This window comes from Ictalurus punctatus, chromosome 6 (assembly GCF_001660625.3).
Source record: "Ictalurus punctatus breed USDA103 chromosome 6, Coco_2.0, whole genome shotgun sequence".
Taxonomy (NCBI): Eukaryota; Metazoa; Chordata; class Actinopteri; order Siluriformes; family Ictaluridae; genus Ictalurus; species Ictalurus punctatus.
Genome location: NC_030421.2, coordinates 27,990,736 through 28,012,089, shown reverse-complemented (window position 1 = coordinate 28,012,089; position 21,354 = coordinate 27,990,736). Strand labels below are relative to the sequence as shown.

Sequence of the window (21,354 nt, the reverse complement as noted above, 5' to 3'; positions counted from 1 at the left end):
TATTAACTTCCGTACCTATGTGCATTTTCTGGTTCTCTCTAGGTCTTTATATCTGCAACAATTATTTTATGGCATAATACAAGTAAAGCAATAAGGTAGCAATGAGTGACTTCAGAATGTATCTATCTCCCTGATCCCTGCAGGTCCAGTAGTTTCTTTAAGTTCCTCTGTGGTGGATTTTGGCTGTGTGGAAGAGGGAGAAGAAACCACGCGTATTATTCATATCAAAAACTCCTCTACTATCAAAGCTCATTACCAGTTTGACATGGACCCCAGCAACCATAGTGTGTTTACACTTGACCAGCCAATTGGCACTCTGCCAGCCAAGGGCAGACTTACTCTGCATTTAAGGTTCCGCCCTTATCATCCCATTGCCTATCACAAGAGAGCAGCGTGCCTTATTCTGCACAGGGTATGTCAGTGTGGCAGGGTTACAGGCTAGAGTTATATACTGTAACAGCTTTAGTTATACGTACACTAGAAGTCGTTGTAGGACCCAATATAATAACATATATTTAATTTTAATTTAATGTAATAAGATGATTTCCTTTACCCTTGATATGGACACTTAATTACCCTTCATATTTCACTTCACCCCTAAATCTCTTCTCCATAAAATTACAGAATTTTCAGTTGATATTTATGGAATCATTGTTAAACCTTCTACAAATAGGTATAAAATTTGATAACATATTTTCTTTTGAACCCCATATTAGCTCAAATTTCTTGTGTTTAACCCTACTTAGTTTAAAAGATGCTGAAACACTTTTATAACCTCATGTTTAGACAGTTATTATTCCCTGTTCTTTGGCATTTGTAGTCAAACCCTAAATAGACTCCAACATATTCATACTCACCTGTCAGACTCCTTAATCATATCAAGCATTCAGCACACCTTACCACTGTACTCCAACATTTACACTGGTTACCCATCTCACAAAATTATATTCAACCATATTCCTCACCTCCTTTAGCTCCGAGTTCCTACAGCCCTACGCACCTGCATAGTCTCTTGGGTCCACCAAAACTAGGCTACTTGTGGTGCCTAAGAGCAGACTAACATCAGTGGGGGCAGATCTTTTAGTGGCATAACCCCCAAACTTGGGAATGTCATCCCCAAAGGCCTTCGTTTAAGTCAAGTGTCTTCAGAACATCTTAGCATATATAGTCCACAATTACATTTAGGCCATTAACTTTACAAATGCTTTGTCTTTTTTTTTTTTAAGGAGCCACTTTTATTGGACTTGATTGGCACCTGTCACTCAGAACATTTTAAGCCAGACATCTTGCAACCCAGACACCTGCATGTGTACAGACAAAACCTGCTCCGTGGTCTAACCTGCTACCCTCCTGATATACTCCAGGCTATGCTGGCTGATCATAAACTCCAACTGGATGAAAGTGGGGCATTATTATTTCAAAAGGTCAGTGTTGGTCTGTATTTATGGGTTGTGTTTGCATGTGGATGAATTCTCAAATCTAATCAACAATACAAAAAACCAACAAGCAAAAAAACCATCAATTACTATAACAAAGGGTATCATTTGCCTTTTAGGACTCACCAGAAGACACAGCTTTATCAAGGTCTCCTGTCTCCCTGAGGAGCATGATGGAAGAATATTTCCACATGAACTCGGCAGATAAGGCAGGAGAACATCTTGATGAGAGTGGAGATCCTGAATGTTTCCCCCTGCCTCATGTCACGGTAGAGCCCTCTGAACTGCTTTTTTACTCAGGGCCATCATCTCAATCAGTCACCATCACCAACCACACCAAAGGCAAACTCAGCTTACTGTGGACCCCTGCTGCTGACTCGCCCTTCTCCATCACTCCTCTCACCTCTGACCTGAGTCCTTTAAAGTCCAATGTCTTCATAGTGACATACGCACCCATGCAGCACAATGTCTTCTATACAGCACAGCTCGAGTGTTTCACTCTCTACAAGGTGAAGTAGTCGCATAATGAGAAAATATTTTTGTGGTGGGTTTTAGTGCTTGAGAAATTGTTTTATATCCTTTAAGAAGCAGGTGGTTTGTTATTTTTGTAAGAATTGTGTGTGTATAACTACATGGATCCCTGAACAGATTTTACAGGATTCTCGGCAGACCGAAGACCGAACTCTGTGCCCTCCCTGGTGTCTCACAATTAGAGTGACTGCTCACTCATTTCAGCCTGGAAATGAGCACTTCATCCCTTGCTTCTGTTTGCAGCCAACTCAAGTGGTGAGTCATCTGCACTGAAAAGGTCAAAAGTTAAAAGCTTATTAATAAAGCAACATTTGGTATTATTAACCATGCTTCGAATTTTAAAAGATGCAATATAATTTTGATTATTATTGTTGTTGTTGTTGTTATTAATCTATCATTTATAAGGTTGACATCGGACCATGTGAAAATCTTGAAAAAAAAAATGGCATGTAATATGAGAATTCTCACAGAGATCAAACATATTATTAGCTTTTTTCTGTGCATTCATTGTGTTCTCCAGATGTTTCCAGCTTTGCGTCAGCTCTCCTATCGGAGTATTCTCCTGCGCAACACAGGAGACCTTCCTCTTATCTTTAAATTGACCACAAAGGACTGTCCTGATGTATCTGTGCTGCCCTCTAGTGGCTTGGTACGACCAGGCAGCCACCAGATCCTCATTCTCCGATCTACTCCTGCTGAAGAAAACCAAGGCAGTTTACCTCTGACCCTGCAGCTCAATGCCAGCCCCAAACACACACAGGTACATTGAAAAGTGCAGCTTATCTTTCACCACTGAGAGTTTTGATCCTGGAGAGTGATTGGTTCACTTGGTTTTCCTCTCTGTTTAGGAACTAAGCGTAGTGTGTGTGGCGGAGAGGCCATGCATCACTTTGGAGGGTGACGGCAGCTTGTTTTTGAGGCCCACAGCAGTGGACTCCTGCTCCAAGACAACTCTGAGCATCAGGAACTTTAGCAGAGTAGCATTACACTTCCACTGGAGGGTCTGTGACTCCGATCGCAAAGTTATCTCTGTTCAACCAGACTCTGGTGTACTGCAGCCCAATGAATCCCAGGTAAGTGATTGTGTGATCATATAACGATGTGAATCTTGTACATGTGGCTGTGTTTTTAAGTTAATCAGGGGTTTTGTTGCTGTTTAGGTTCAGACATGGTGTTTCACCCCACTGGAGGAGATCACATACAATATGAAGCCTAGTCTAATTTTCTGGCCTGTTCATAAACCAGAGTGTAAAAGGTTCAGGCTCTTTCTTAAAGTTGTGGGATTGTCTGCCAAAGCTTCCATCCAGGTTTGTATGAAGCAGATATTGTATTAATTCAGGAATATTTTACATATGTTCATTTGGCATAGACAATTTAACTTAATGAGCAGTTAAGTCATATCTACCAGTGTACTTGTATCTCTATGAAGCCAATGTGTGCTAAACAACCCTATAATTTCAAAGATAGAAAAAAATAGAAAAAATGTGATTCATTTCCCAAATTTAAACTTTTGTTTACATTTTTTGATCCAGAAATTCACCTAGGAAGCAGCAGAGGTTTAAACAAATATCTTGTTTATATATATAAATATTTTGCTTATTCTTTTGAAAGGACCAATAATTATATATGTCTATATATAGTCATGTAAAAAAAACAACAACAACAAGAAGTACACCCTTTAGAAATTTTTTTTTTTTTTAGCATATTTGGACAAGCAAACATTTGATCCTCTTTGAAACAATGCCTATTAATAAAGGTGATATACTCTATCAAATAACACATAAAAATGTCATTTTGTAGTAATTTTTACAATTTAAATAAAAAAAAAACAAACAGATCAGTCACATGGAAAGTAAGTACACCCCTACATTTATACCACCTTCAAATCCATAAAATTAGAATCAGGTGTTCAAGATTGGGTGCCAGTGATTAGAACCTGCTTAGGGAATTCATGTGGAACCTGTCTTATTGATATCCCTTTCATATCTAGTGTCTGGTGTTCCCTTGTTATTGGTGTGCGTGGTGTCATCATGCCGAGATCTAAAGAGGTCTGTAAGGCCTTCAGAAAAAAGGTTGTGGATGCCTATGAGTCTGGCAAGGAATGTAAAAAGATCTCCAAATTATTTGAAATACATCATTCCACTTTAAGGAAAATCATCTACAAATGGCACAGATTGCAAACGACTGCCACTGTGTCCTGTACCGGCCGTCCCAGCAAATTCAGCCCAAGCGCAGACCGACTAATGTAAAAAGAAGTCTTCAAGAAACCCAAAATTTAATCACAGGATCTGCTAGTGGGTCTTGTAACTGTTGGTGTCAAAGTGCATGCTTCTGCAATCAGAAAAAAATTGCACAAATTTAACCTGCATGGTAGACGTGCCAGGAAAAAGCCTTTGTAAGACTACAGTTTGCCAATGAGCATATAGGCAAAGACCAGGCCTTTTGGAATAATGTCCTCTGGACAGATGAATCAAAAGATAGAGTTGTTTGGCCACAGTAACAGCAGACATGTTTGGCACTAACCAAAGACAGCTTTTCAGGAGAAGCACCTCATACCAACTGTGAAGCACCGTGGTGGAAATGTTATGGTTTGGGGTTGCTTCACTGCCTCAGGGACTGTACAGCTTACACTCCTTGATTCAGCTATGAATTCTGCGTCATTTCAAAGAGTGAGTGAAGACGATTTGAGGCCATCTGTCCAAAAGTTGATGTTGAACCCAAAGTGGATCTTTCAACAGGATAATGATCCTAAGCACACTAGCACATCCACCAAAGAATGGCTCAAAAAAGAAGAAATGGAGGGTTATGGAATGGCCTAGTCAAAGCCCGGATTTGAACCCCATTGAAATGTTGTGGGGAGATTTGAAACGGCAGTACATGCAAGAAAACCCTCAAACATCCTGCAACTGAAAGAATATTGCATGGACGACTGGTGAAAATTTTCAGCAAACCTGGGGGACTATTATGGAAAATGCCTACAGAAGTTATTTCTGCTAAAGTGGGAAATACTAGCTTCAGAAGCCAAAGGTGTACTTACTTTTTCCACAGAAGAATATCATATCTATTGATTTCTGTTGAATAACTGCTTGAAAAAAGCTGGTTTTGTGGTTTTGTTCAAGTATGTCAACTTTATTAATAGGCACTTCTCAGATTAATTCTTTATTAATTAGGCACTTCCTATTATTGCTTGTCCAAATATGCCAAAAAAGCTAACAATTTCCATTGGGTATACTTATTTTTTCACATGACTGTATATATTTATCTATAGAATTATTGGTCCTTTCAATAGAATAAGCAAAATAATTCTATAAAATTTCCATTACTTACTTAATTGTTTTAACAATTTTGCTAAACAATTTGGAAAACAAAGTACTTACTTTTTATGTTTTTAAATTCTTATATGTACTCACAAACACTAGTTTGGGAAAATGATAATACATCCCTAAAATATTAAAAACACCAGCTGTAAATTATGGCTTATAAATAAATCATGCCTTGAGGCCTTTTTGTAGCGGCCGATTGATTGCATTATGAAATCTGCCAGGATATTTACCAGGATATTTTGGCCTAAAACTAGGTTACCTCTGCCAGGAGGTTAGGGCTTGACTGCAGCTTTCAGTGACATAATGCCCCTAAGCTAATCAACACAGAAATGTTAAAGGAATATAAAACCAGTGTTTTTTCAATTTCTCTGGAATTTTACACTGTGTAAAAAGAGAGTCCACAAGTGCTGAATAGAAAAATAGAATAGAAAAAAGATGAAAATATTCTGCATGAAGGAGTGATTCAAGATCCCGCTGCAAGTGTTCCTCCTCATACATTTAGTCAGTTAGTTCATGGACTGTGCCATGAAGAGGTGACGTGAGGAGGTGAATTTCTGCATGTATGGTCGTCTTCTGATTCCAGGCTGGTCGCTCATTTCTGGATCTGGGTGAGGTGTTGGTTGGAAGTTGGAAGTCATTTGAGGTTCCTCTGCTGAACACCAGCCCATGTTTCGTTAGCTTTTCTCTGACTGTGCTACAAAGCATCAGTGCTCCAGGCATTCCTGAGGACACACTCGAAGACCCTCTCGGTAAGAGACCACTGTAAACACATTGTGCTACAGAGAGCATAAATTACAAAGGAGAAATATCTCTATAAATGCAAATGTATTTGTTAGCAGATTTACATGAACTACAACTCGTATATGATGTTCTACACTGCTAGTTGTTTTTGACATGTTGCCTGTAGTTACCTTTCTTCCCTTTCTGCAGTTATGGACATGGAAGTTATGAAGGGCACCATTCCAGCTCACGGTCAGCTGCTAATTCACTCCACAGTGAGACCGACTCGCAGGGCCCGATATCGCTGGACCATCTGCTATAAAACCCTTAATGCCTCTGGTACCAAAATCAATACTTTTTCAGATTTTTCAAAATGTGGTTAGGTTTTTTAATAGAGACAATTTAATTTAACTTTATATATAATAGAGGTATAAACCTTATGCTTCCACGTGATACGATACGATTTCACTTCTTAAAGCGAAGATTTAATACTTGACATCAACTGCTGTGATATAATATGATGCGATTTGATTTAGTATCCTTTGATCAACATGTGACCGACCGAATTTGGCCAAGTACCAAAGAGTACCAGAGCTATGGGCAAATCACCTTGCTAGCTTATAAAATTATTTACATGTCAGTATTTATATATATATATATATATATATATATATATATATATATATATATATATATATATATATATATATATATATATAACATCATTTTTACACATCAATTATCTGTCCTTTTGGATATTAATCAATTATAATAATTAATAATTAATTTATTATAAATTAAAATGAATAATAATCAATTTACAATGCTTTATGCCATCTCAAATGTTGCCTTTTAAATCAGTGCATCAATCCAAATTGTCTAATTGTTACATCCCTAATAAATAACATACAGTACCATGTACTGTACACATGTCTCATTCATAAAACTGTGCGTACATTCCATATCAATTCCATTCATATTTTATATGAAATATATCAGGTGTATGACCCACAGATAACCCTAACCCCTACCCCTCTCTTTTCAATTCTTTTTTTTAATATATTTCCAATTTTGTGAAATACATCTCTAGATACCTAAAAGCTTTTGCACTTTTGTCTTTCTACTTTATATTTCACTTTTCCTGTTTGCGATCTCTAATTCCATTTGTATGTTTCTGCACCCCTCAGGCTTGATGGTGGGAGAGTCCTGCTCTCTGTGCCAAGTTGAAGCACAAGGAGTGTATCCCACTCTGGAGGTGACGGATGCCCATAGCAGTGGCAGTGTGGAGGGTTTAAGTAAGCTGTATCTCTGGGAGCTCTTCAGTCTTGACGCACTTAATACTTACCTGCTCAGTGATCCAGGTCCACCTGAGCTTATCTACAGAATACCTACTAGACACAGGTAACATATCCTGTTCCTTGTCCAGGAACTAAAACAAACCTCATGGGTAATAAAGAGGATCCAATATAATCCATGTGAAATCATGTGAAGTGTGTTTTACCTGCTTGTTCTTGATGTGTCTTGCAGTTTTCACTACTGTCCACCCATCTTAACTTCAGCCATGTTGGATTTTAACTTCAGCGCTGCTCCTCTGGGTGCAGATCCTGCAAATGTCCTGCTCATGTTTGAGAACACTGGAAATATCCTTGTAGAGTGGTAGGCGCTACCAATTACTACCTGTCTGTCATTTAGTGGTCCAGTACTTGTTTGATTACGTGATCAATTATTGTTATTTTTAAGAGCATTGAATAAAGATCACTTCATTAGATTAGACAGACGAATATGCTAGATCAAGGGGTTTCATGGTTGATTGGACAGAATGATAGTCATTGTATACCACAGTGCTGTTAAATTCATGGTCAGAATTTGTTGATTAAGTTTCAGTTATATCATGGTTTCTACAGTAACAATTAATTCTCAAGTGTCTGATATGGCAGCTTTTATTTGAGGTTGTTTGTCTTTTGTGTTAGGTTTTTTTTGTGCATTTTTCATACTTTTCTGATTTGCAGTGTAAAAAGTACACAGCAAGAATACTTTTGCAGAAGTTTTTTGAATAAATGTGACTGCATTTTTGCATTTTAACTTTTGGAAAATTATTACGCAGTCCATATATTACATTCCTTTTTTCTTCATGTTATCTTGGAAAAGAAATTAACAGCCTTTTTTTTTTTTTTTTTTTTTTTTTAACATTGTTGTGATGTATATTTTGACTAGCACATTCATTTGTCTTTCTGACAGGTCGTTTCTGTTCCCAGAGGATCAGAAGATTGAGCTGGAATGCTGGGCAGAGAATGCAGAGTTAAGCCCCAATGAGCTTCTTCAGATGAAGGTTCAGGATAACAGGATGTTCTCAGTTTCCCCACGCTCTGGCAAACTGCAACCCGGCCAGCAGAGGGCAGTGCAGTTCACATACAGGTAAAACAGTGACTGTCTTTCTCTAAAATATGGCTTCATTTGGTAGACTTTCACACACTAGATTCATGTAGTCCACTGAGACAGCATTCTTCTGTCACAGACATGACTTCGCTGGGACGTATCGTCTTCCTGTCCTGCTGAAGCTCTCTCACGGCAGAGAGATTCTGGTAAGACAGATTGCTGATGTTGAATATGACTTGCATGTTGTTTACATACTGTCAGTGCACATGGACATGGATATAGAAGTTAATGAAATGTTTGCTTTGTTCTGGTTTTTGTTTTATTTCTGCAGCTGAATTTTATAGGTGTAACCGTGGAGAAGGACAGACACTACCTTCACTTCCCCTCTACTCGACATGTTTTTGCACCTGTGGCTATCGGAGGATTTCATCCCCCTAAACAGGTCTGACTCATTTACATTTATGTAGTTCCCTTTGGCAGTCTCACCCCCTGATACTGATAATGACTTATGCAGAAAATGGTTAAGGTTAACAGAATTTCATTCATTACTGATTTCATTTGATGTTTCAAAATAGGTTTCAAGTCATTATTATGCACAGAAATGTAGTTAACAATTTGTTATAGTTTTTGTATTAAATGAGAGAAAAAAATGAAAAATATTCATACATACAGTACAGTGGAAAAGTCTGGAAAAGCACATGAAATGAAATGCTGTAAAGCAAAGATGCCTTTAAAATAATTAAATAAAAATTTTTCTACATAAATACTTCAGAGTGTAGGTACAGTTAGTGCAATTGTATAATGAAATTGTCTAGTACATTTTTCTGAGCTTCTTGGAGAATCTGTTCTGGAGACTCACTTTCACACTTGCCTCTGTTTTTGCAATATCCATCCATCCATCCATCCATGATGTTTAATTTTCTGTTAGAAAAGTAATATTTCGAACTTGAAAATGTTTTCCTACTGATTACAGAAGTCATAAAATTTGTATGAATTTATTCGCACAGTACTGTATATAAATATTCAAGTATTTTCAAAATGAGTGAATCACAATTGCATTCATACAACTCATAAAAGAAACTAATTTTATTTAGAAATAATTCTTTGTTGGCTCCGCCCAGCTGGAGTCTAGTGAAAAGCTTCACGAGTTGATAGTCAAACGTAAACAGCAGAAACAGACCCATATAGACAGTATTTATAAATAGTGGAAGAGGACGCGAGTGCAATCAACAATTTACAACAGAAACGATGTTTGTCTTGAAGAGCTACACAGAAAAGATGGGAATATGTTGACCTTGACTAGTGTTAAATTGGCTAATTAATGCCTGGCATGGTACGGTAGTGTAGTATAACATTGCTGTCGCATAACTTCTTAGGTTCAATCCCGAGCTGGTGTGGCAAAATGGGGAAAATGATGACGTATTGAACTGTGTTGTGGGGATTTTTTGTCACCTGAGGTTCAAATTTAAAATTTTATTGGTCACACACACAACCATACATGTAGTGAAAAGCTTTTTTCGACTGTCTGTGACATAAAATAGAATTGACATAAATCAGAATTTACTTGTATACAGGTAGAAAAAGGAAAAATATAAAAACATAATTTTTATAGGAGGTGATTTGTTTGTTTATAGAAGTTGGTACATTGTTATTTAGGTCCTGATAAATAAAAATACAGAATTGAAGGATTGTGTACTTTCTTTTTCCCATGACTGTAAATTCATCTCTTATACTGTATGACTCGATTTACATGAACACAGTTTTAAATGCAGTTTGCTTCCTCAATGAATAACAAATTGGTCAGGTTACTCGTTTATGTACTTTGTCAGTTACGTACTATGTTAGTATGTGAGTTTACATACTATGTTAGTTGCAAAGGGTTTCAGGAAACACTTGTTGATTAAAAAAAGTTCTTGCGAACGATATAACAAAGTACTTAGCATTATGAATAAAATCCAAAATGGATTTATGATTTATTTTCCTTCAAAGTAGGGTACTAATGTATAAATAAACTAGAACACATCAGTTTTTATAACACATTTGTGAGTTTAATGCTGTGTGTGTGTGTGTGTGTGTGTGTGTGTGTGTGTGTGTGTGTAGGTGTATGAGCTGTATAATGGAGGAGCTCAGCCAGTGAGGTACCGTGTGGACACTGTGCCGCTGCAGTTACTACAGGAGGAGAATTTTAATCATCCTGTCCTGCAATGCCTGAACCCAGAGGGAGACGTGCAGCCTGGATGCACCGCCACGCTGGAGTGGATCTTCTCTCCTTTGGAGGCTAAAACATACATTGTACGTTCCTTCAGTAATTCCTATATACTTACACATGCATGACCCAGACTGTTTTGCCACCAATAAGCAGCTCAATGCCTGATGACGTTTCTTATAAAACAGTATAGCTCTTATTGCATGAGCAGTGGCAAAGAACCATACTACACGCATAGTTTACTCTCACAGTCTACTGTTATTGACCATATGAGTCTCCTGATATTTTTAATGTTGCTGTTGTTCTGTGTGGATTACAGCATAATAAACAAAACAGTCAGAGCAAAAACTAATATATAAATGAAAAGATCATCAGCAGGTTTATGAACGTGTATGCATTTAATAGGATGTGACAATTAAGAAAGTTTTAACAAAGGTTTAAGTTCTAACCTAAAACTTATACCCACATTAGTGGGTGTTAAGTAAAAAACAAAAACAAAACATGTTAAGTTATCATTTTCTGTCATTCACAGTATTCAGATGTAGATAAAGTTTGCTGTCGCTTCACTGTTGTAGCTATTGTTTGTTGCTAATTTGTTGTTAAATTTGTCGAACAAAAACCACCAGCAGCAGAACAGAACAAAAACGTATCAAAGTGCAAATTTCACCCATTAAGAACATCTTATGAAACTCATTGTGACTACTACTTGGCAGATTGAGCTTACTTAAACATAAATATGTAATGCTAAAAGGAAGGATTGTTAGCTACCCAACTGCATCTTGAGTGTTTCTGGATGAAAAGCATCACTCAGAGAAGCAGGTTATAATCTATGATCAATATGTACACTACTAGTTATGATGCACTTTAAGTGTCTGTGGTGTAACTGGGGGGAAAAAAAAAAAAAAAAACGGGTACACTGCGTTTTTAAAACTCACTGTTCATGTATAATTTAAGGCAGAGTTTACACCCGGACTTATAATCAACTGATACAATTACAAGAAGAAAAAAACAATGGAAGAAAACAAGGAATTTCAGAACACAGTAATGCATAATACGTCCCATCTTTTAAAGTCCCTGTTTTTCCCACATGTGTTCAGGTGGACATCTCTATTTACGTTCTGGAGGGAGACAGTGTGATGGTGACGTTTGAGGGCTGTGGCTTTGACAAGAGAGACTCTGTACCCCTTCAACTTCATAATGGACATCTCACTGTGCCCTGCACTCAGAAAGTTCCCTTACCTGGACAGGTAGGTGACGGAGAAACCTCCAGAATAGTAATATTGTGCCATAAATAGTTACAGCATATGTAGTGGCTTGTATTGTCCCTGTACAGTGTCATGCTTTTGAAATTCTATTGTGTCTGTATGGTTGTGTTTGGACTTCCCATTCTAATTGTAGATTTAAATATTCTATAACTATTTAAAACGCAATATTTTTCCCCACTTGTGTGTGAAGATGGTGTTCCTGTCAGAGGAAAGAGTGCCTTTTGGTGACATTCCAGTCTGCTCTCAAAGCACACGTATCCTGTTTTTGACCAATGTCTCTCACACTGGCCGAGTTCTCTACTCATGGAAACTGAAAGAGGAAGATGGCAGGCAGGTGTGTGAAATTGGAACGACATATATTTGCGATTTACATTCACTACATTGAGCTGACCCTCTTATCCAGAGCAATTAACAGAAATACAGTACAAGTACATAGTTATATACTGTATGTGTGTATTTGTTATCTGCACAAGTGAAGGCTTATTTCGTATTAGGTGTGTTTGTGTATGCACACTACCAGTCATATGTTTGTATACCCCTGCTCATCTTAATTTTTACTATTTTCTACTATTTTAGAGGGATAATGAACACACTAACACCATGAATAACATGTACGAAATTACACAGTAAGCAGGAAAAGTGTTAAACAAATCCAAACTATTTTATATTTAATAGTGTTCCTGATGAAGCTTTGCATTTTCTTCACCAGCTTCAGGAGGGATCTTAATCCAGAAGGCTTTTCTTGTTTACATGGTTATTATCATCCATGGCATTATTTACATGTCTAGGAAACTAATGTCAGCCATAAGCCTTTATCTTTATATATTTAAGACAGAGAAAAACTGTTTATTCAATTTAGTGTGACTGATGCATTTATTTCCTGTATTCACTCTGTAGACAGTGCAGATTCATCCAGTTAGTGGATCTCTGTCTCCAGAGGAGAGTGTTCTCTGCATCCTCACTGTTTACACCTCAAGCAGCCCCATGTTCTACCAGCAAGATCTCATCTGTGAAGTGAGTTTGGTCTCTCTCTCTCTCTCTCACTCTCTCTCTCTCTCTCTCTCACACACACACACACACACACACACACACACACACACACACACAATTTATTGCATATATACTCTATTTTCATGTTTGTGTAAATGTAAATATATCAAATGCTGCCAGCCCCCACCACCACCATGATTTTTAATCAAAGATAGTCATGCTAATAAAATCTTTCATTCCTGTGTTTGCCAGATCACTCCAGAGGCAGCTTTAGCTCGTTACCAGATAGACCTACAGCAATGGGAGGAGAATAAAGAGAGAGAAAAACACGAGTTCACCATAACGGAGAAAGACCTGAGACAGACAAAATCTCAGAATAAACCCATTCAGGTCCTGCTCCAAGCCTCAATACATCAAATACATTAACATATTCACAGAATAGTTGTGTTCCCTCCTTATTGTTTACTTCATGAAATGAAATGTTCTTTTTGTCACTCAGGGAGGAACAGCAGCCCAACAGAAATCTTCCACTGAATCCCGGAAATTCAAGGTAAAGCAGTACTTCTATGCTTCATGTGGTTCTTGTATATTACAAAGCTTTAACTTTTGATACATGTATGTTGCTGGAACACAATAACTAATAATCTACATACCAATACATTACAGGCACTGCCACCCATCCGCAGTAGCAGTGGTGCTGCACTTGGAGAGCCTACTGACAGGGTAGAGAAGAAACCTCAGGAGGAAGTGGGGATGAGACGACCAGAGCCACCTCGCCCAAAACTGCTCCACCTGGGAGTCACAGCACGCTCACACTCCCTGCTAGAGTACCAGGCACAATTCCCTTCTCAGTTCAGCAAGTACCACATCTACAGGTGTGCACTGTATGTGTAAAACATGTGTTCAATGTAGTCAAATATATCACTTTCTATGACTTCTTAAATAAGTTTAGTTAGTGAGTACTAATGAATGTTAAATAAATAAATAAATACATGGTGCCGCATGTATGACTTTCTAAATGTCTTTCCAGATCTGTACCATCAAATCTTCCTCAGTCTGGACCAACTGAGAATAAGCTCTTTTCAACAAACATGCCTCCTCTCACCCATGGCCCAGAGAGAGACATTCTCACACACATCCTCACCTCTTTGCTCAGGTACACACCACCTCATCAAGTTATCTATCTCCTTAGACGAACAAAATATTTAACAAAGCACGATTTCTTTCACAGAAGTCTCTTGGATGACCTTGAGTTCCACCAGCAGCTGCAGAACACCTTGATTGAGCCAGCACCCTACTTCACCCAGCTTCGACCTGCTTCCCCTCTTCAGCCCACAACTCCCTCTGAGACACCATACGCAGACGACATAGATTGTTTCACTGAGTCGAGACCTTCTACACATCACACGGAGAGTACAAACACTGTAGCACAGACTCACACACAGTCTGGGGGTGAGTGTGAACCACAGCCATGTCAGGAGCTGAACCCCAAGATCAGGGAGCAGGTGCAGGAATCCATTCGAAAGTGAGTTGTGTTAAAAACATTCACGGTCATATTTGCCCACATTCTGTCCCTTTGTTTGCTTTCCATACTGTCCTGGCCAACAAATTGCTGCCTACCTAGCACATTTATCATTATGTGATGTATTGTATAACCTAACAAGCTTTATTAGGGATGTATTTACAGTTGAGGTCAAAAGTGTACATACGTCTTGCAGAATCTGCAAAATGTTAATCTTTTTTTTTTTTTTTTTTTTTTTTAAATAAGGGGTATTATAAAAACTGCATTTAGGTTTTTTTTTTATGTAGTCCTGCCCTGTATCAGCTATTTCACATACTAATAGATGTTTACATATAGTCCACAAGACACAATAATAACTGAATTTACACAAGTAAACCAGTTCAAGAGTTTACATACACTTGATTCTTAATACTGTGTGGATGGAATATCTAGATGATCAACGACTGTTTTTTATGTTTTGTGATAGTTCATGAGTCCCTTGTTTGTCCTGAGCCGTTAAAATTCAAATATGCATTTCATTGCATATTTCTGCAACCATATAGAAATGCTGTGGGAAAAGTAGTTAAGGACATGCTTGAATGCAAGGCAAACCTTCCCAATTTCATGGCAAACAGTTGCTTTAATGAGGTGCTGTGTGTCTGCAACCCTATAAAGAAATGTGGAAATGGCAATGTAGCACACAGTGATGCAGTTACAGACACAGTAGAGATGATTGTGTTCAGTTAATGTGCTGAGTAGTGTTCGTAATGTAATTTATACAGTTTTGCACAACTGTGCTGGATGAATCAATAGCACTATTAAATTCATATCTCATCAAAGCATCAGTTTGCCATGAAACTGGTGAGGCTTGCCTTGCATTCAAGTATGTCCTTAAGTACTTTTCCCCACAGCATTTCTATATGGTTGCAGAAATATGCAACGAAATTGGTTTCTTCAATTTTTCTCTATATAAATGTATTCATGTATGTTTGCACTTACCAATGTGAATTATAGTCAGGTCCATAATGGGCATTGACAAAATAATCGTTATTTTAGCTGTCTAGCACAGTGTATTGGAGTTGACATTAAATAATATGGGGGGATAATTTGAGGGTGTTTACATCCAAATTGGGCGAATGGTGGAGGAATTACAGCACTTTTTATTTGTTCTAGGCTTACGGTTAACCCTAAACCCTAACCCTAATGCATTGAGCCAAGAGTCACCTGTCTCACTGGTTTAACTATTTCAAATAATCCTGGATTTTATTTGCTGTGTGAAATACCCTCCAAAACCACAATTGAGAAACCCTGCTCTATATGATTGCAGTAACTACACCATGTGTAGTTCTGCATTACTATATATCCAAACCCTGTGAGATTCTGTCTCTAAATATTTTATATATTGTCATGTTTATTTGTATCTCATTCCCAACCTCCCTTTCTCCATCTCTCGTTCCACAGGAGTGCAGAATTTGGTGATCTGATGGAGGAGATTCTGCTCAATACTCTGCAAAACCTAATGACTGAGGCTTTTCTGGGGGAGCTGGTTCTGACGGCCCGGCCACGCATCATTGCCCTGCCACCATGCTCAGCCAGGTGACACACTTGCTCACACTCACTGGATGCCCTTTAACTCATCTTTTCACTGTATACTCAACACATCATCAGTTAGAATACACTGTGTTCGCTGTTTTGAAGATGAGTTAAATGTCACTCTGCTCCTACACAGGAAAAACTCCAGGAGACAGTCTGGAGGCCATCTGGTGTGTAAGAGTGGTACGGATCGACAGCACACTCTGGGGATCAATCCCTACATGCCTAGCATTGCTCTGCTCTCAAACCTGGAGTTTCAGCACTACTGATTTTCTCCATAAAGAAACAATTTCAATCCACGATCAGCATAATTGTATTTTCTAAATCTTGTCTTTTTTTCTACATCATATTCTTAATAAATTCTAAGTAAAAAATGATGCTTTGTTTACTGAAACTGGTGCCAATACACACATTCAGGCTTGACTGAAATCAGGGTATGTATGTTTGTCTTAAGAGTTACTCGCTGTGTTTTTGTTTTGTTTAGGCTCATAAAACAGAGAACATTCTTTCTAGCCTAACATTTACAGCAGCAGTTGTGGTTGTTCCTCAAAAATTATGTGGTGAGCTATTAAATCTCAGTAATTCCACTGAATGACTATGCTTGTATGCTAATGCAAGACATCTCTAAATTAATAGTCATCTCAAATAACTTAATCCAGTAATGTCCTCATGGGGTATAAACAGCTTTGAATGTTCTTGGGATTTTTCTTTTCTTTTTTTTTTTTTTTTTTTTAGACCTTCCTGTTTGCTATTGGTCTAGTAAGTGTTTAAACTGTGCAGTCACATGGAAAGAGACACTCATCATCAAGTTAAGGATCGTACCACTGAAAGATAACAGCTAGATCCGATGCTTTTTTGGATTGTACAGACACTATTTTTTTTAAGGGAATGTAGACGTGGGTCAGTACTGGAAGAACTATTTGTTTTGAGAAGCTGAGCAAAGATAACTATAATGTGCTGATTGTTTAATGGAATAACTGCTCTGTACTGGAAATCCTTTGAGCACAAATGGGTGCATTTTATACTTCCTGTTGTCTGACGGATCAAAAAGAAGAGCAGAATGCTATATTATGGTAAGTGACAATAATTTGAATCACTTTTATGAGTGAATTATGCTTTTTTAAATTAATTAAATAGTGAATGATTTTAGTAATAACATGTGTTTTCAGTTAAATTAACTTATATGATTGGACAGTTGTACAACACACAGTAAATAAGTTTGCTCAAATTTTAAGTTCATTCAAAGTCTTTCATTAACAACAAAAATGCAAATCCATTACTATCTGAAAATTAAATCTCTGGTTTTCTTGTTCAAAACCATCAGAATTGTGTCATTAGTAATAGAGGTCTCCTCACCTCAATTTAGGAACTTGTTGTTGCCTTGTCAGTTCCCAGTCCTGGAGTAAGGTCAGTGTGTCAAGTAAGAGTGAAGTGTGCATGTCAGAAGTGGGGCAGGAGTGGAAGCTGTGGAAACTTCCTCAAACCTCCAGTTACATCACTGAAGGGGAGTCGGACCAGGAGCTGCAGACTTTCATCATGATGAGGAACCAAGTGGATAAATACACTGAGGTGCAGGACATGCATGCTCATACACTTTGTCTAAAAATGTGTTTTTTTGTTTGTTTTGAAAGGTTATGAATATCATCATTGTGTCTGAATATTGCATTGCTAATAAACAGAAACCCTCCTATATATCATCAGTTGAGGTGATAGGAATCATGTGAATTTTCTGGCAAATGGAGCTAAATGATTGTATGTAACATGTAGCACAGAGGACCAAGCTAATATATTCAGTTCCACAGAGCTTGCTCAGTTCCACTCAGCTTGCTCCCTAATGCAATCATCAAATCAGCCAGGATAATGGTCTCTTTCATACCTTACATTTTACACTAACACACTTTGTGGCATGCATTTTACTGCAGTGCTGGCTGATCGAGACGAATAGCTTGCATTTTGCCAACACTATGCTTGTACATTTCTTTTATTACACTATACGGTCAAAGGTATGTGGACACCCGATTATCACATTCATATGTGTTTTTTGAACATCCAGTTCCTGGTTTAGTGGCCTCTTTGCTGTTATAATAACCTCCAATCTTCTGTGAGGGATTTCCACTAGATTTTGCAGTGTAGATGTGGGGATTTGTGCTCATTCAGCCATTAGTGATGTCAGGCTCTGATCTCTGGTGAGGACGCCTGGGGTGTAGTCAGCGTTCCAACTCATCCCAAAAGTGTTCAGTGGGGTTGAGGTCAAAGCTCTGTGCAGGCCACTCAAATTCTTCTACATCAATCTTGGCAAGCCATGTCTTCATGGAGCTTGCTTTGTGCACCGAGACACTGTCATGCTGGAACAGGTTGGGGCCTCTTAGTTCCAGTGAAGGGAAAGTGAAAAGCTACAGCATACAAAGACATCAGATACAATTTTGTGCTTCCAAACTTGTGCCAACAGTTTAGGGAAGAACCACATATGGGTGTGATGGTCATGTGTCCACATACTTTTGACCATACGGTGTATCAACTAACATATTTTTGCTAATATATTTTTATGCATTTGCTTAACTGTTTTAAGTGGTTAATTAGAAGTAGGTCTCTAGTGCAAGCTGCAGCTGGCTTGTTTTTCATTCACAAGTTGAAGAGCACATGACTCATTCATTTATATTTAATAAAATCTCATTTAAGTTAAGCCAATAGTGCCGCAGTTATACTACAGCACATGCCTTAAATGCCTGGATTAACTCCCTTTCTCTCTCTTTGAGAATTTATTTATTTTAAAGATAAACAAGTTAGCTTGTGGTACTATTCTGTTACCTCTGTTTGTATATTTGTGCATTCTGTGTGTGTTAGGAGTGGGAGAAGCTGAACTATGATATACACACATTGAGGTACGCCCATCGGGAAGTGTGTATGCGCTGGAAGAAGATTCTGCTTCTGCTGGGCAAGTCTACCTTAACATCCTTCCATCCCACCCTCCTCCCCCTGTATTTGCTCTTTCCATGCCACAACATTCCTGGCACTTGGTACCATTTGCAAATCTTGTGAAATAGTTCCTACTTAGTCTCTGTTCAACTCATAAACTCGTTGTTTCAGACCTGTGTATGAGCTTTATATTGCAATCCAGGCCATATGTTACAAATCAAGGGAAATTAGCAATTCCTACAAAATGTGTTTGATTGTGTAAGAATGGGCTTTTTGTGGGTGTTACACCAGGTTACCAGAGGGAGGTGGATTCACTGTTAGCAGTGAATAAGCAGAGTGTAATGAGTGATGGAGAGAATCTGGAGACAGCCGAAGAGCTGCTGCACACAGTGTGTGAGGAGTCCAGCCTCTTCCCCAGCGGCATAGAGCCCAGCGACAGATTCCTCTTCGTCATGGTAACATACATGTTTAACAGTTATTGCAATCACAGAGAGAGTGCCCATGGACTGTTTTTATTCAAAGAAAATGTAGAAAGTAATTATATCTGTGGCCAACTTGCAAAAATATTTGGCATCCATCTAGATAATGAGCAAAAATAAATTCATTATTTAATCCTCAGTAACTACTTTATCTGGTCAGGGATATGGATCCAGAGCCTATGCCTGTAACACTGGGCATGAGGTGTGAATACACTCTGAATGTGACACCAGTCCATTACAGGGCACCATGCATATACACACACACACACACACACACACACACACTTTTCATCACACCTAGGGACAATTTAGAGTGGCTAATCCACCTACCAGTATGTTTCTGGGAGGATAGTAACCCAAACTCCGTATCGACCCTAAAACTGTCAGGCAGCAATGCTACTTGCTACACCACCATGGAAAAGGACCCAAAATGAAGAAACTACATAAATTTCCTTAATTTGTGTAGTTTCAATTCATTCTTCATATTCTTATTTTCACAATATTTTATTTTTCTCAAAATCATATACTATGTATAAATCAAAGGTAACCCTAAAATATACCAGCAAATGAATACAAGCAAATTGTCAATTTTTAAAAATGTTGTTTATTGCCACCTTCCATGGGGTGTAAATATGAATGTGCACACGTAAAATCTCTTTACCATGCATTACCATGGAAAACCCCAGTAAGCTTTCAACACAGAACATACAGATGTGTTTGACCTGCATATGACCGTCAAATAATGGATATAAAATTACACAAGCAGTTTAAAAAATATTTATACATGATTTGTGCCATCATAAAAACTCAATTCAAAAGTTTGGAACATGAGAGATGAGACTATATAATATGTTTGTTTTTGGTTTTTTTTTACTAATGTTTGTGCCTTTTGCAGGATCGCTTGGTCTCTTTGGACAGTGCTGAGGACTTTGTTAGATTGGCCAAGGAGAAATATCCCAGAACCAAGCTATGAGAGTGACACTGAGACTCAATATGTTTTTGAGTGAAAGTGCATGTGTGTACTTGTATGTGAGGCGAGGTAAGGCAGGATTTCTTTCTGACTGAAGGTGAAATGCAGAAATGTTCACTGGGACTTAACAGGTCTTGGGCAAAGCTAGAATACACAGATTTGATGCTAAATAGCAGGGGTTTTTCTGCAACTGTCTGAAGCCTGCACATATTGCATCATTGGACTTCTGATTGGAAGGTTATGAGTTCAAATCACAGCACCACCAAGCTGCCACTGCTGGGCCATTGGACAAGGCCCTTAACCCTCAACTGCTGAGTTATATTAAAAAGAACGAGATATACATGTATGTTGTTTTGGATAAGGTTGCCTGCCAAATGGCATACGTGTAAAAAAACAAAAAAAACAAAACAAACAAAAAAAAACATTTATATTTAATGTAATAATAATATATTAGTTGTATTGAATATGTTTGAATAATTTGTATAGGTTTATTCTCTTGCATTTGTAATGCTGGACATTTATTGCCAAAATGGTCTATGGTTAAAAGTTTATCAGCTGATGTGCAGTGTAGAGAAAATCAAATACTGAAAAGGGTTTGACTAAAATTCCTCTCATTTTACACAATCATACTAGCGTTCCAGCAAAATTTTAACACACTTTTTTGCAATGTTATTAGGAGAACTTTGCCATTTACACAGCTGTACGTAGTACACATGTACTCATGCACTATACCGTTGGAAAGCTAAGAATCTTGTGATTCGAGTGATATAAACTGTTTAAAGATACAATCACAACTACAAATACAAAATGGAGGTAACTCATACTTTAAGCCTCATAGCAGTCCACTGATCCATAACATCCCAACAAAAACAGTCTTGTTACACTGGCAAAGGTCCAAACAATCCAATTATTTTAAAATATTTAGTCACATTTTAAATCAGTAATGAACTGCTGCTGAATCATTCCAAATTATCTCAGAAGACCATGTGTTTCTCATTATCTATTCAATGCGCGAGTGAAAATCCTTTATCGGCAGATTCCAAAATGG

General features: G+C 37.9%; 2 protein-coding genes and 2 long non-coding RNA genes across 8 annotated transcripts in view; 2 read left to right on the top strand and 2 right to left on the bottom strand.

Moving 5' to 3' along the window:
- Nucleotides 1-93, bottom strand: part of LOC128632929 (uncharacterized) — a 1,178-nt gene extending 1,085 nt beyond the window's left edge. The window contains exon 1 of the long non-coding RNA XR_008396596.1: nucleotides 16-93. This is a non-coding gene — a long non-coding RNA (uncharacterized LOC128632929). The remainder of the gene's footprint in view (nucleotides 1-15) is intronic.
- The window catches only part of cfap65 (cilia and flagella associated protein 65), a 23,393-nt gene extending 7,083 nt beyond the window's left edge, over nucleotides 1-16,310 (top strand). For all 4 annotated transcript variants that reach the window (XM_017470929.3, XM_017470932.3, XM_017470930.3 and 1 more), the window contains 25 exons: nucleotides 144-412; nucleotides 1,227-1,424; nucleotides 1,556-1,945; nucleotides 2,085-2,222; nucleotides 2,488-2,727; nucleotides 2,816-3,040; nucleotides 3,128-3,274; nucleotides 5,874-6,039; nucleotides 6,221-6,349; nucleotides 7,198-7,411; nucleotides 7,538-7,666; nucleotides 8,249-8,425; nucleotides 8,526-8,592; nucleotides 8,718-8,828; nucleotides 10,487-10,678; nucleotides 11,690-11,839; nucleotides 12,048-12,191; nucleotides 12,755-12,871; nucleotides 13,100-13,237; nucleotides 13,347-13,397; nucleotides 13,514-13,722; nucleotides 13,878-14,003; nucleotides 14,079-14,372; nucleotides 15,810-15,944; nucleotides 16,078-16,310. In XM_017470929.3, the coding sequence (XP_017326418.1) occupies nucleotides 144-412; nucleotides 1,227-1,424; nucleotides 1,556-1,945; nucleotides 2,085-2,222; nucleotides 2,488-2,727; nucleotides 2,816-3,040; nucleotides 3,128-3,274; nucleotides 5,874-6,039; nucleotides 6,221-6,349; nucleotides 7,198-7,411; nucleotides 7,538-7,666; nucleotides 8,249-8,425; nucleotides 8,526-8,592; nucleotides 8,718-8,828; nucleotides 10,487-10,678; nucleotides 11,690-11,839; nucleotides 12,048-12,191; nucleotides 12,755-12,871; nucleotides 13,100-13,237; nucleotides 13,347-13,397; nucleotides 13,514-13,722; nucleotides 13,878-14,003; nucleotides 14,079-14,372; nucleotides 15,810-15,944; nucleotides 16,078-16,210 (4,289 nt within the window). In that variant the 3' untranslated portion in view covers nucleotides 16,211-16,310. The remainder of the gene's footprint in view (nucleotides 1-143; nucleotides 413-1,226; nucleotides 1,425-1,555; nucleotides 1,946-2,084; nucleotides 2,223-2,487; nucleotides 2,728-2,815; nucleotides 3,041-3,127; nucleotides 3,275-5,873; nucleotides 6,040-6,220; nucleotides 6,350-7,197; nucleotides 7,412-7,537; nucleotides 7,667-8,248; nucleotides 8,426-8,525; nucleotides 8,593-8,717; nucleotides 8,829-10,486; nucleotides 10,679-11,689; nucleotides 11,840-12,047; nucleotides 12,192-12,754; nucleotides 12,872-13,099; nucleotides 13,238-13,346; nucleotides 13,398-13,513; nucleotides 13,723-13,877; nucleotides 14,004-14,078; nucleotides 14,373-15,809; nucleotides 15,945-16,077) is intronic.
- LOC124628244 (uncharacterized) lies at nucleotides 12,916-17,385 on the bottom strand. Its single transcript, XR_006982638.1, has 3 exons — nucleotides 17,298-17,385; nucleotides 13,501-13,729; nucleotides 12,916-13,138 (listed from the first exon to the last, which is right to left on the bottom strand). It is a non-coding gene; the product is annotated as an uncharacterized LOC124628244 (long non-coding RNA).
- LOC108267042 (melanoregulin) lies at nucleotides 16,451-21,354 on the top strand. Of its 2 annotated transcripts, none has more exons than XM_017470933.3 (5): nucleotides 16,451-17,014; nucleotides 17,330-17,510; nucleotides 18,786-18,876; nucleotides 19,149-19,312; nucleotides 20,232-21,354. In XM_017470933.3, exons 1-5 carry the CDS (start codon nucleotides 16,950-16,952, stop codon nucleotides 20,307-20,309), a joined length of 579 nt encoding a protein of 192 aa, XP_017326422.1. In that variant the 5' UTR covers nucleotides 16,451-16,949; the 3' UTR covers nucleotides 20,310-21,354. The 2 variants fall into 2 exon arrangements, with proteins under 2 accessions (XP_017326422.1, XP_017326423.1); XM_017470934.3 differs by having other exon boundaries at nucleotides 17,308-17,510.

Coding starts and splice junctions, on each gene's coding strand:
- LOC108267042 (XM_017470933.3), top strand. CDS start 16,950: ATGGGTGCATTTTATACTTCCTGTTGTCTGACGGATCAAAAAGAAGAG. Junction 18,877..19,148: donor GAAGATTCTGCTTCTGCTGG/GCAAGTCTACCT, acceptor GTGTTACACCAG/GTTACCAGAGGGAGGTGGAT. Junction 19,313..20,231: donor ACAGATTCCTCTTCGTCATG/GTAACATACATG, acceptor TGCCTTTTGCAG/GATCGCTTGGTCTCTTTGGA.